The 12,808-nt window shown below is 42.9% G+C and overlaps 1 protein-coding gene across 4 annotated transcripts in view; it reads right to left on the bottom strand.

Annotated features, from left to right (window-relative positions):
- Positions 1-12,808, bottom strand: part of cacna1ea (calcium channel, voltage-dependent, R type, alpha 1E subunit a) — a 110,414-nt gene that overhangs the window by 76,982 nt on the left and 20,624 nt on the right. Inside the window, exon 1 of one of the 4 annotated variants that reach the window (XM_018726786.2) lies at positions 10,019-10,084. The exons of the other annotated variants lie outside the window; for them this stretch is intronic. Within the exon in view, the coding sequence (XP_018582302.1) occupies positions 10,019-10,029 (11 nt within the window). The 5' untranslated portion in view covers positions 10,030-10,084. Of the gene's footprint in view, positions 1-10,018; positions 10,085-12,808 lie in introns of those variants that run through there. 4 annotated transcript variants of the gene reach the window in all.

The following is a 12,808-nucleotide window of genomic DNA, read 5'->3' as shown; positions in this document are numbered from 1 at the left end:
TCTGACACTTTTTTCCAAAGCAACTTATAATGTTTAGGGTCTGTTTAGAGTCTTTCCAATGATTAATAACCCATTTATAGATCTGGATAATTTTTAGGATAAATACATTGCACAGGGGTACTACAGCAAGAAGTGGGAATTGAACCTGCAGGTCCAAAGGCAACTACTCTAACTGCTGCACTACAGGCTGCAGCACTATACACTCTCATTTTTTTTTTAGAGAGAAAGATATAACCATTCATCCTGTGAACTTTTTTATGCCATTAACATATATGAGTTTTCCAACAGCTTCTAAGAGATTCAAAAGAAAGTCGAGAAGGAATTGGGAAATGCTGTAAAGACTGAAAAATATAACATACAGTATGTATAAAACGGTAAGGAAAAGGAAAGAAAAAAAGAAGTTAGGAATCATATTTTTCACCTGGGAACCAATTATTTTCTTTACATAACAGATACTGGTAATTCAATTGCCTCAGGAATGATTTCATGGAGTGACGTACCCCTTCTTGCGAGTACTGGGTGTATATTTTCTTTATTTTTCTTTTCAGTTTCGTCACACTCATTAGATGCTGAACTATGGAAAAAAGGAATTTCGCTGCACTGGTTTTGATTAAAAACACCCGGGTATTACTGCACTCCCTCACAGAGAGACATATTATCTGACCAGAACTGTCCACAGAGTTTGCGACCACAGTATTGCTGTCCTTCACAGTGAGAACAGCAGAAGTGTGCACTGAAGCTAGCAAAGAGTGTGCGTCACTGAAACAGCATAAATGCTCCCTGTAGTACCAGACACATGGCACATCTCCAAATGGAGAGCAGACTGCGGAATACAGAAGGTGGGAGGAGACAGACAGTATGATGAACAGTCGGAGCTCAGAGAGTAACCCACACAGACGACGGTAAAGAACTCCATCAAGATAATCGTCCTACGGAAAGACCCCGAAAGAAAACAAGGTGGAAAAACAAAACGTCGGGGATTTAATTGCACCTTTTAACTACAATACGATCCTCCAACATTTGGCTTAAGTGACTGATTCCACCCACTTGTTTTGAGTTTTCTCTTATGACTCACATCTTAGTTCACTGGATGAGTTCCCATAAGTTAGTCTTTGCACACATGCCTCACGTTATGTCTATTGAAGGTACAGGACAGATGTCTTTGGCAAACAATTGTTGGTGTGTGTACCCTACCCAAGGTGATGAGCAAAACTAACTGACTACCTCATGTTATTGTCTATATTACATTTTTGTTGATTTAGCATTCGTAACAACATCTGTAAGTGTGTCCATTGAAGACACTGGACAAAACAGTATGAAAGTATTGATATTTTTGAACTTTTTTAAATGGAAAACATGAATACAGACCCTTAGCTGTCTGAACAAATGGCTAACAGTGAGCTTGTCTAAAAACAGAACATCTGATTTACTTCTGCCCTAATCAAGACAATGAAAAAGATGCGGGTGTGTCACCTTGAAGGACAAAAAAAAAAAATTAGCAACAATCCTAGGAGTTACAAGGACGTACTGAGCGGGAAATGGGGGATTACACATGGTGAGCAATGGTTATATTTTGAAATTTTCTCACAATACTTAATTTATATGTAAGTACTGTATATGTGATAGTTTTCCCATGTTTTCTCATTTCTTTTACGTTTCAGCAGGAAATTGCTGCTCACGAAAAGCTTTAATTGCTCCTGCATAACGTCTTTAAATTGGATTTCTTGTGCTATTGTTTTCTCCCATGGTTCAAAACATGAACTGCTTAACAAATACACACACACAATGTCTGAAACGCTTGTCCCATACAGGGTCGCGGGGAACCGGAGCCTACCCCGGCTTGAGGGGGAGGGGACACACCCAGGACGGGACGCCAGTCCATCACAAGGCACCCCCCAGCAGGACTCGAACCCCAGATCCACTGGAGAGCAGGACCCGGTCCAACCCACTGCACCACCACACCCCCACACTTAACACATATTTTTTTATTAATAGTGTTACTATTACTATTACTAGTTGATCAATTTGTATATCAAAGTCCACTTCACATTTCTGGCTCTTAACATATTTATTTTCTTAAATGTGTATGTACTGCTCTTTCTGATTTAAATGCCAGTGAGTCCTGACCCAGTAACCTTGTTCCACCTTTTCCTGCTGTGATATTAAAGATTATATTATCGATTTAATGGCGTTTGAAGGCATAACAGGAAGTGAGTTTTCAGCAGTGCTACACCAAGCTGACTGATAGTTCAACAGCAGCCATACCTTTTAAAAGGTGCCACAATGACACCTCATGTCTCCTAGACCCCTGGATAAAGGAACTGGTTTTACTGCTGTTCAAATTTTTCTAGTTGTAGAATTCATGTGCACAAGCTAGGTTCCAGCCTCTCAGGGCCACAGAAGGGCTTTAAACAGAATCAGAAATATTTACAACTCATGTCTAGATTAGTAGAAAATTTCCAAGAATCATCAATTACTTTAAATAAACCTTGAAAAATCTCTGTATTTCCCAAATCATTTGGAAAAATGATTAAAACAAAATGCCTACGAAACCATGTCTAAATTAATAAATATGTAATTGATATTAATTTTCACAGCATTGTTAATCTCCTTCAACATAAAAAGGACCTGAAAATGTAGTTAGTCTATAACCCTAAGGATTTTAATTAAATTCAGTTAGTTTCCCTTAGGAGACTGTCTTAAAAATAATTACAACCCATTTTTCAAATCAGTTAAATAAGTAAGTAAAAAAAGAAATAAATAACCTTGTATGTTCAGATTCATGTGATAATACTGATTACATAAATCCTAACATACATTCAATAATAACATTTTCACATATTTACATTAGAAAGGGTTAAAGAAACAGGCAATACTCAAACTGTTGAGGTGGTAGGAATTTTCTCGAACGCAGAAGAGATCTGGTATAGACAATCCAAAAATAGTTACCAAAATAAATAAAATTCTATTTTTCTCTTTGTAAGGCAAACTATAGAAGCACAACATGACTGAAGGCAAATGAAAAAATACAGTGGAGCCTCGGAACTCAAACTTAACTTGTTCCAGAATGGCATTCGAGTTTTGAAAAGTTTGAGTCCTGAATCAACTTTTCCCATAAGAAATAATGTAAATTGGATTAATCCATTCCAGACCCACAGGAGGTGCGGTAGTGCAGTGGGTTGGACTGGGTCCTGCTCTCCAGTGGGTCTGGGGTTTGAGTCCTACTTGGGGTGCCTTGCGACAGACTGGTGTCCTGTCCTGGGTATTTCCCCGCCCCCTCCAGCCTTACACCCTGTGTTGCTGGGTTAGGCTCTGGCTCCCTGCAACCCTGAATGGGAAAAGTGGTTCAGACAAGGTATGCATTCCAGACCCCCAAATGATTGCCTGTTTAAACCTACCGGTATATACATACATACCTGATGCTAAAACCATAAATAAAAGATGTAAAACACATTAAATAAACTTGGTGAAATTTCAGGCAAGACTGACTCATACGCATCATTTGTTTTACGGGAAAAAAAGACACATCACATGTCCGACAGGTTTCAGCCTGAAAGGTTCATCGTTCCGAAATTTCGTTCGAGTTCTGAGACATTTTTTTCTCAAACAACTCATTCGAGTTCCGAATTGTTCGAGTTCAGAAGCGTTCCAGTTCCAAGGTTCCACTGTAATTTGAAATAACACGGAAATGGTAATGCAAGGAATACAGATCCTGCTCTAAAGTTATTTTCCAGATATCTGAACTGAAAAAAGCAGTTCAGAGAAGCATATTGCTCCTCTAACGTGTTTATGCAGAACGCACAAATTCCAGTGAAACGACCCCAACCTAAACTAGTCCTTTCAAACAAGCAGTATAGTCTGTATGACACCATCTTGTTTCCAGTCTCTGGAAAGATCACCTACAGAATGCTTGAAATTACATTTAAATTCGTTCATTACCCAGACGCTTTTTCTCCGAACCAACATACGATGAATACGTTGTAGTATTTAGTTGACACCTCTACATCCAAGATGACTTACGACGTAAGGTACACTACCTGCAGACTACCACACATCTATACATCAGAGCAACACACTCTTACACACTGTTGGCTATTTCGAGTCACCAGTTCAACTAGAGTCTTTGGATGGTGGAAGGAAACCCATGCAAAGACGAGAAGAACATGTAAATTCCACACGAGTTGGGGTTGAATCCACGTTCTCTCACACCGCCCAGGTGCTGTGAGACAACAACGCTATGCGCTGCGCCAATTAATTAGGTTTGGCCAACGTGCGTTGCATGCTAGATGATGTGACTCGAAGAAAAATATGTTTACAGACGATAATTAAAATCTTCCACGTCGGGACTCCAATCTCGTCTCGCATGTAGAACTTCAAGCTGTTCTGAAGATTGGTTGCTTCCCTCAAAATGAACGCCTTACCAGCAGGGGAAATTAGTCCTTAAGTTAGGATACACAACCACACCTAGTATGGCTTGGAGAGAGGGAGGCTCCACAGGGGAAGGAGAGGTCTGCAGTGTGTTTGGATAAAGGAAACATCTACAACAAAGGCAGCACAGAGCCACTGGCCATGTCATTGTACCCTGTCATAGCTAAAGCCGGTGGGTGTCCAACAAGGTTCTGAAACGCTCCCTGCTACGAAATGAGGAGGTGCTGATTTTCAACCACCTGTCGGCAAGCTGGCTCCTACTTTTCTCAGATGATTTTGCAATTAGCTTCCCTTAAAAACACTTCTTTTGTCTACAGCCGTTTGCGAATGGTGGAGTTTTTCAGCCTCGGGGAGAGCGAAGTTTATCGTCCTTTTACAAATTGTATTCCTGGTAGCAATACGCAAACTGATACGTTGATAGTAAACGATTTTGCGTGTTGTTTAGCCAACTGAATTCTGTCAAAACCAATTTCAAACAAATGTTCAAATACTGTCTGATAAGCGTGAAGATGATTTCTACTCAAAAGTTTTGGCCAAATTCGTTGACCTTGCCGTGCTTTATTAAATCACTCATTCAATTACGTTTACACTTATTCATTTAGCAGAGGCTTTTCTCCAAAGCGATGTACATCTCATCGAAAAATACGTGTGCATTACATTCGCAGAAAGACGCGGATGCAGAGGTGTGAGATTAAGGCGCAGTTTGTTTCTTTCCGCCATATGAACCCATGTGCATCACACGAGTAGCTGCATAAAACTTCATCTGAATATCGACAATTCCTAATCACATTCTTAATAATATTTTTTTGGAAACATTTACATTACACTAGTAACAAGGGTTTGGCCTCTGCCTGCGCTCTGGTGGGTCTGGGGTTTGAGTCCTGCACGGGGTGGCAAACTGGCATCCCGTCTTGGGTGTGTCCCCTCCCCCTCCAACTTTGCGCCCTGTGTTGCCGGGTTAGGCTCCGGTTTGCCGCGACCCCGCTCGGGACAAGCGGTTTCGGACAGTGTGTGAGTAGCTGTGCCCATATTATCTTAGTTTTAAGTTTCAAATTCTTGAAATGCTCAGGTTTAGCATTAGGCGTGTGGAACCTGGCCTGAACATAAAGCAGATTTCTATGGTTTATCATGGCATTCAGCACCAGTAAAGAAGAGTATCTCTCCTTCCTACTAGTATTACAGTAAATTGAACCAAAATCTATTCAGGTTTCCAATTTGTACAATAGATGTCAAAATTAATTACAAAATAAACGTTCATGCACGAGGCCAGATGAGAACCAGGGAAGACTGAAAGATGTCAGGGTAGTTAACCTGAATTGTTGTAATGAAGCATCCAGCTGTATAAAAGCATACACATAAAATTAGCTTTGATAAATAATAATAGCTAAATGATTAAATAATATGAGACAAACTGTTTAATGGTACTCGCTGGGGTCACACAAAATGCTTTTCCGAAAGAGAATGGTTTTATTACACATAGATCATCATTTTCTTCATATTAATTCCCAGACAGCACACAAACGGATGAATGACTTCTCCCTCATTTTATGTCATCAAAACAGGCCCTTGTGGAATCAAATGCAAGTTAAATCGATTTAAAGATAATGGTTATTAATCATCGCATCAAACTACGCCGTAACTGTCGGATCGGAAACAAGGGAGACCGTAATAACAGCTTCCTCTGTTCCTGTAAGAAACACTGTAGTAACCTAGGTAAAGAGATCAGAGCTTTTTGTTGGGAAACATGATTTTCTTTACTCACTGCAGTCATTTATTTATTTAGCAGACTCTTTTCTCCAAAGTGACTTCTAATGAACTCTGTGTACTGTTATCTTCCCACACACCTTATTCACCACAGTGACTTACACTGCTAGATACACTACTTACAAAGGGTCACTCATCCATACATCAGTGCAACACACTCTCTCTGTCACTCATACACTATGGGTGAATCTGACCAGCATGTCTTTCAACTGTGGGAGGAAACCAGAGCACCCAGAGGAAACCCACACAGACACAGGGAGAACATGCAAACTCCACACAGACTGAGTTGGGGATTGAACCCACATCCTCTTGCACCACCCAGGTCCTGTGAGGCAGCAGCACTACTCGCTGTACCACGGTACCACCCGTGAACATGCAATAGTTAAATATTCCCAGAAATATTCAACAGCTGAAAATGGAGAAAGCGTGTTCATGTGGACCATATGGGAACACTGCAACATTTCAGATTAGATATACATATCAAATCTTCCTAGTTTCCTCTTGACTTGAGGTCACCTGTGTCTTAGACATGAGCACAGGACAGTGAGCTAAGTGAGGAAGAGAATGAAATAACTGAATGATGTGCTCATCATCTTGCCCACCTTCCTGCCTGACAGCGCTAATTCGGTTAAACAATTTCTTTTTTGAAATACTACAATATGATGGTGGGCAGGACTTTCGTTTAGTCTGGAAATATTGGTTCCATTACAAAATTTTTTCTGTTACATTCATCTTACGTTTGCGTTTATTCACTTAGCAGATGCTTTTCTCCAAAGCGACTTACAATGGATACTATGTAGTGTTACCAGCCCACACACATTATTCACCAAGGTGATTTACACTGCTAAATACACTACTTACACTGGGTCATTCATCTGTACATCTTGCATTTTCAGCTATTACAGCATTTTCAGATACAATCCTTTAAAAAAAAAAAACAAGAAATTGTAGGTGTTTTAGTTACAGACACGCAGTCTGAAACAGTTCATCACGAGCAGGGTCATGGCAAACTGGAGCCCAACCCGGCAACACAGGGCGCAAAGCTGGTGGGAGGGGGGACACACCCAGGACAGGATGCCAGTCTGCTACAAGGCACCCCAAGAGGGACTCGAACCCCAGACCAACCAGAGAGCAGGACCTGGCCAAACCTTACGCACCACCACACCACATTTTAGCTGCTGTGTCACTAAATCAAAAATGATTCACTATATAAACATTGCCTGAGAACATAATATTTTTATTAATGAGAATGAGTCAATTTTGTGAAAGCGCAGAGTATTGCTAATTAAAAAATAAACAAAAGCTCAATGTTTTTCTTTATTTCACTTCTATACAAAAGGGGGTGCGGCGGTGCAGCAGGTTTGACTGCGTTATGCTCTCTGGTGGGTCTGGGGTTCGAGTGCCGCTTGGGGTGCTGTGCAACGAACTGGCATCCCATCCTGGGTGCGTCCCCTCCCTCTCCAGCCCTGCACCCTGTGTTGCCAGTTAGACTCCGGCTCGCTGCCACCCCACTCGGTACAAGCAGCTTCAGCCAATGTGTGTGTGACGCACACTTCTATACATTATTATACTAGAAGCCACACCTATTACTTGGACATGCATATATGACGAATTGATCATGAAACACGAGTAAAGAGGAGGTTGTTTAGAAACTGTATTATTTATCTTCAGCAATTTAAAATGAGTAATTTTTGACAAAGTTAATAAAAAGCCAGCATTCTGCCCAGGGTGTATATCTGAATTGTCATGTGAAACGCTTCAACGCACTAAACATCGATGTGTGATTTCTAATCCTGTCCACTTGATTTACCGTGCACAAGTTAATAGTTAAAATAGAATAACGTGCAAAACAAACAGATCTTGGGACAAGCCTCCCTGGAGAAAAACGGTGTACACTGTGTGGGTACACTCAGGTCTCTGAGGCCACGGTACCATGGGGATAGACGCCCCCGTCCTGTCTGTCCAAATCACAGCAGCGGACAGCTACCGTGCCCTGCTGTATCGGTGTGTCACCGCATGATGCCATGTGCCCCCCCGGCAGAAGCAGCACAGTGAAGAAGGTCCACCCCCCTCCCCCCACCCTTCACGGACACTCAACATGAAGGAAGCAGGTGGGAAAAAGCCCTAAAGGAAGGATGTCAAATACCAGTGGAAGACAGATCTTACAGAGAGCACAGGGCACAAAGGCAATAATACAACAACACATCCTAGGGACTGTGTGTGGACTAGGGGTGCAACATTAACTGCTACGACCAAGAACAGATACACATTACATACTCATTAATTCTGTAAAGCAGGGTTACAAGGAGGTACTGCTCTGTGTACTGTTTCACCGGAGCCAAAAAGCCCATTGCTCTTTAAGAACCAGTCAGAGAGATAATTACACACCGTGCTGCAGGATCGAAGCTTAACACCGACTTGTAGCTGCAGAGCACAAATAGTGCGGGAAAAGTACGAGGCTCCCTGATGAGGACGCACGGCCGTTAAGGCAACCGCAACGAGCGCCTGGGAAAAAGCATCACCTCCGAAAGGCTGTCACTTCCAAGGAACCAATGTCTAAATAACATTAGAATAAAGAAGGAAATTATGGCATCAGATTACCTACTAAAAATAATTACTTCTGCATCCCCCAACAATCAATCTGGGTCTTACTATTGAGTAAGTTACAGTTACAGAGTGAAAACGGAGACCATCCTCCGCCCCCCCCCCATCAGTCCTGTCAGATTTCTGTCCCTTCTAACCACCTAACAATTAAAATAGCTCTGATTCTGAAACCTGACAAAACAATGTATCTAATAACTATGACAGCTGTCTTCCAAGCCTGCTCAGAGCAATATCGTTTTCAGACATATCAAATAAAAATCACAAGCTCTTCACCCAAATGCCCCTAATCCAGGAATGACTGGGAGAAATCAGTAATCATGTAATGTCAGCATATACCATGCATACACACACACACACATACACACACACACACTGGCTGAAACTGCTTGTCCTAAGCGGGGTCACAGTGAACCGGAGCCTAACCCAGCAACACAGGGCGCAAGACTGGGGTGGGGGATGACACACACCCTGGACGGGATGCCAGTCCATCACAGGGCACCCTAAGCGGGACTTGAACCCCGGACCAGCCAGAGAGCAGGACCTGGCCAAGCCCGCTGCTCCCATGCACGTACACCCAAACATAAACATTTGTAACACATATCAAGGTAAGACACCTTGGAACAAAGCCAATTTGATTTTGGATTAACATGGCAGAAATTCTGCGTGATGCACATGGTTTTTTTCAGCACAGCAGGATCTAAAAGGGTCCAAAAGGGAATCGAGACATCCGAGAATTCAGCTGAATATATCATTCATATTTCCCCTCTGAGATTGCAAATGTTGATTTGAGCAATGCATTTCTCCTGCAGCTGATGATGGATCTGGAATTTTCTCTACAGAGACTGCCTGTAATATATGCTTTATTTCCCTGTCGATGTATTTGCAACAAAATCATCCGCAGCTTGCTTTTGTCTTTATCCGGGATCCAGTCAGGAAGGAGAGACTACATATGTGGAGAACAACACTGCGGCTCACTGAAAAGGTAAGCAGTAACCGTAGTGTACCAAAACAGCATACGGTTGCAAAAACAAAGCGGGCTGGGCCTGCCTGCCCTACAGCCACCCAGCCGAGGTGGCAGACACGGAGCGCCGTGGGTCACGGACGGCCCGCGGTGGCTCCGCGCTCCATCTCCCTCGCATTCTGCCGCCTGCCAAAATGTATGGGCTCAGCAGCGGCCACATTCTGAGAGCGGTGGGCAACAGCGCCAGCCGTTCACACTCACGTGCCTCCCATCTGAAGAAGCAGCGATGAGGGAGTGGACGTTTCTCGTTGAGTATTTCTGCTCTCGGTCGCTCCATCTCCGCGGTCTTTCTTCGGAAGAGCCCGGCAAGAAATATCAGCAGGTGGACGTGGTACTGAAAAAACGCATCCTTTCTATTCTAACTATTTTGGTTCTACACATTCACAGCAGAGGATGCCTTAAAAATCAAAGGCAATGTTATCACTGACATGACAAGTTTTACCATGAATTTACTATAAAATATGACTTAAATATAGTTTTCATAATTGAAAACAAAGAAACATATGGGAAACATATTTCGTGTTGACCGCTTAACCAGAAAGACCCAGAATGATGGCTGACAACATAGAAGCTAAATTTGCGCCAGTGGCACCGGCTTCCTAGATATCATAATTCTTAACTACACTCAGGCTATCAGTAACCAAAGCGGGACAAAAGAAGGTATTTGCACCCTGGAGCTCTGGTTACCGCGCAACTGGAACAACACTCACAGTATGAAGCTGGAAAGGGGGACCGCGGTGCCATGTGCACGGTGTCTCAGAGTAGGAGGGAGTATGCCAAGGCAAAGGTACCAATTAATGTCATTACAAACTGGCTATTCTCCTGCCTCAACAAACTGGGTGTCCATCCTCTTGCAACTGGGCCTGAGATTACCAAGGCTAAATTAACATTTAAATCACAATTCCTGAACTACCATATTACTGGTTTTAGACACAAGTGCCAATCTACTCATCCACCCACTCCTGCTATCTAAACAACCCTTGTCTGGCTCTTCCACCCCACTGGCACAATGGAAATCTGCCTTTTTACAAGCATCTAGGACGCCAAAGCCTTTAGAACCCTGCCCTCTGTCTCACTATTAACCTACCCATATAAGCAACCTTGGACAAAGGCATCAGCTAAATAAATAATAATAATAACTAATTTCCCAGAAGTCTCCTGGTAAATGAGTTATTATTATGATAAACAGGTCTCTGTTGTGGTTACCTTGAGCAACATACACAACTGTGTCAATATTTATTTTAGTAACTAGACCCTCAAAGGCCTTTTGTGACTTGACTCAAATACCAGTGTAAACACCTCGGACTGGTGTTCGCCTCTCCTGCTCTACTCTCTACGGCTTGCTCGCTCTCTTTCTCTTCCTTTCTTCCTCTAACAAAGTCCTTGTTTCCAAAACAAGTTTTTTTGATTCCCGGCGTATGTGATGGCAAATAATTTAATCGTGGCCTGTGCTGACACATTTGGCCCAGCAGGCCTTCTGATAATAGTGTCTATTGAGACGTCGTATCAGTAAATTAAGCTGAGCTCCGAGGCACTGTTCGCTCGACATATGGTCCTCAGATGGTTCTTCTGACCCACCAGTTTTCATCCTGGCCTTCGTCAGAAGATGACTGCTCGCTAATAGCTCACGGCTACTAATGACTCATCCACCATTACAACCAAATCTCATAATCTCAGGCCATTTCTTAATAAAGCCTTGCAGACAGTGGCTATTTTGTGTCTTGTGAGGAACAGGAACAGAGAGAGGGAAAGAGAAATAAGACACGGAGAAAAAGCTGGAGGAAAGACAGCGTAGCATAGCCACGTCCTATACTTGAAACCACTGAGTAAACAGACACACGAGATTAATGAGCAACTACCTCTTTTTTATATCTAAACAACTGTCAAAATACTAAAGGGACCTTGTAATTTTTTATGAAATTCTACACACCCTAGCTGAAACCACTTGCCCCATGCGGGGTCGTGGGGAGCCAGAGCCAAACCCGGCAACACGCGGTGCAAGGCTGTAGGGGGAGGAAACACACCGAGGACGGGGCACCAGTCTGTCGCAAGGCACCCCAAGCGGACCCATCGGACAGCAGGACTCGGTCAAACCCGCTGTCCCACCACGCCTACTACAAAATCCTACCAACTACCTTTTGGCATAAAGCTGGTTTTTGCAGTATTTTTAAATGATGATTAAAGCTGTAGACTTGATGCAAATATCAAAATCAACTAGGTAATTATTCTGAATGGTAACAATTAGCATTTTATCCATTCTGAAATTACATTTTGTATGTCACTCATTCAGTAACACTGGGGGGCACGGTGGTGTAGTGGGTTGGACCGGGTCCTGCTCTCTGGTAGGTCTGGGGTTTCGAGTCCCGCTTGGGGTGCCTTGCGACGGACTGGCGTCCCGTCCTGGGTGTGTCCCCTCCCCCTCCAGCCTTACGCCCTGTGTTGCCGGGTTAGGCTCCGGCTCCCCGCGACCCCGTATGGGACAAGTGGTTCGGAAAATGTGTGAAATGTTACTCATTCCATAACAAATACAAGCTATTTGGTCACCAGTCCACCTTAAATGTGTTTTTGAACTGTGGGAGGAAACAAAAACAAACAGAGAACATTCAAACTCCACACAGATTGAAGAGAGATTGAACAGTCACTCAGCCCAAGTGTCCTGAGGTACCCATGCTACCCACTGCACTGCCCAGATTGTACACCTGATTATTTCACATCTAACTCCATTGCCTTTAACAGCAACATTAAAGGAACTTTTTAAGCTTGATGGATGTGATCAGCACCGTACATGGTTGGGCAGTTTAGTTTTAGTAACAGTTCAGTTGGTTCTTTCAAATGGGGCTTGAGTAGAGGACGTATGTCAATTGGAAATTATGCCAGGAAGCAGGAAAATACATGTATACATTCAGATTTATCTATGGGCGGGTAGAACTGGAATTTAGCCACAACCTACTAAATTAGAGGCACATCCCAGTGGAAGTGGTCAGAACTTGG

This window comes from Scleropages formosus, chromosome 9 (assembly GCF_900964775.1).
Source record: "Scleropages formosus chromosome 9, fSclFor1.1, whole genome shotgun sequence".
Classification (NCBI taxonomy): domain Eukaryota; kingdom Metazoa; phylum Chordata; class Actinopteri; order Osteoglossiformes; family Osteoglossidae; genus Scleropages; species Scleropages formosus.
The sequence above is the reverse complement of the archived record's forward strand: the minus strand, read 5'-3'. Positions and strand labels throughout refer to the sequence as shown.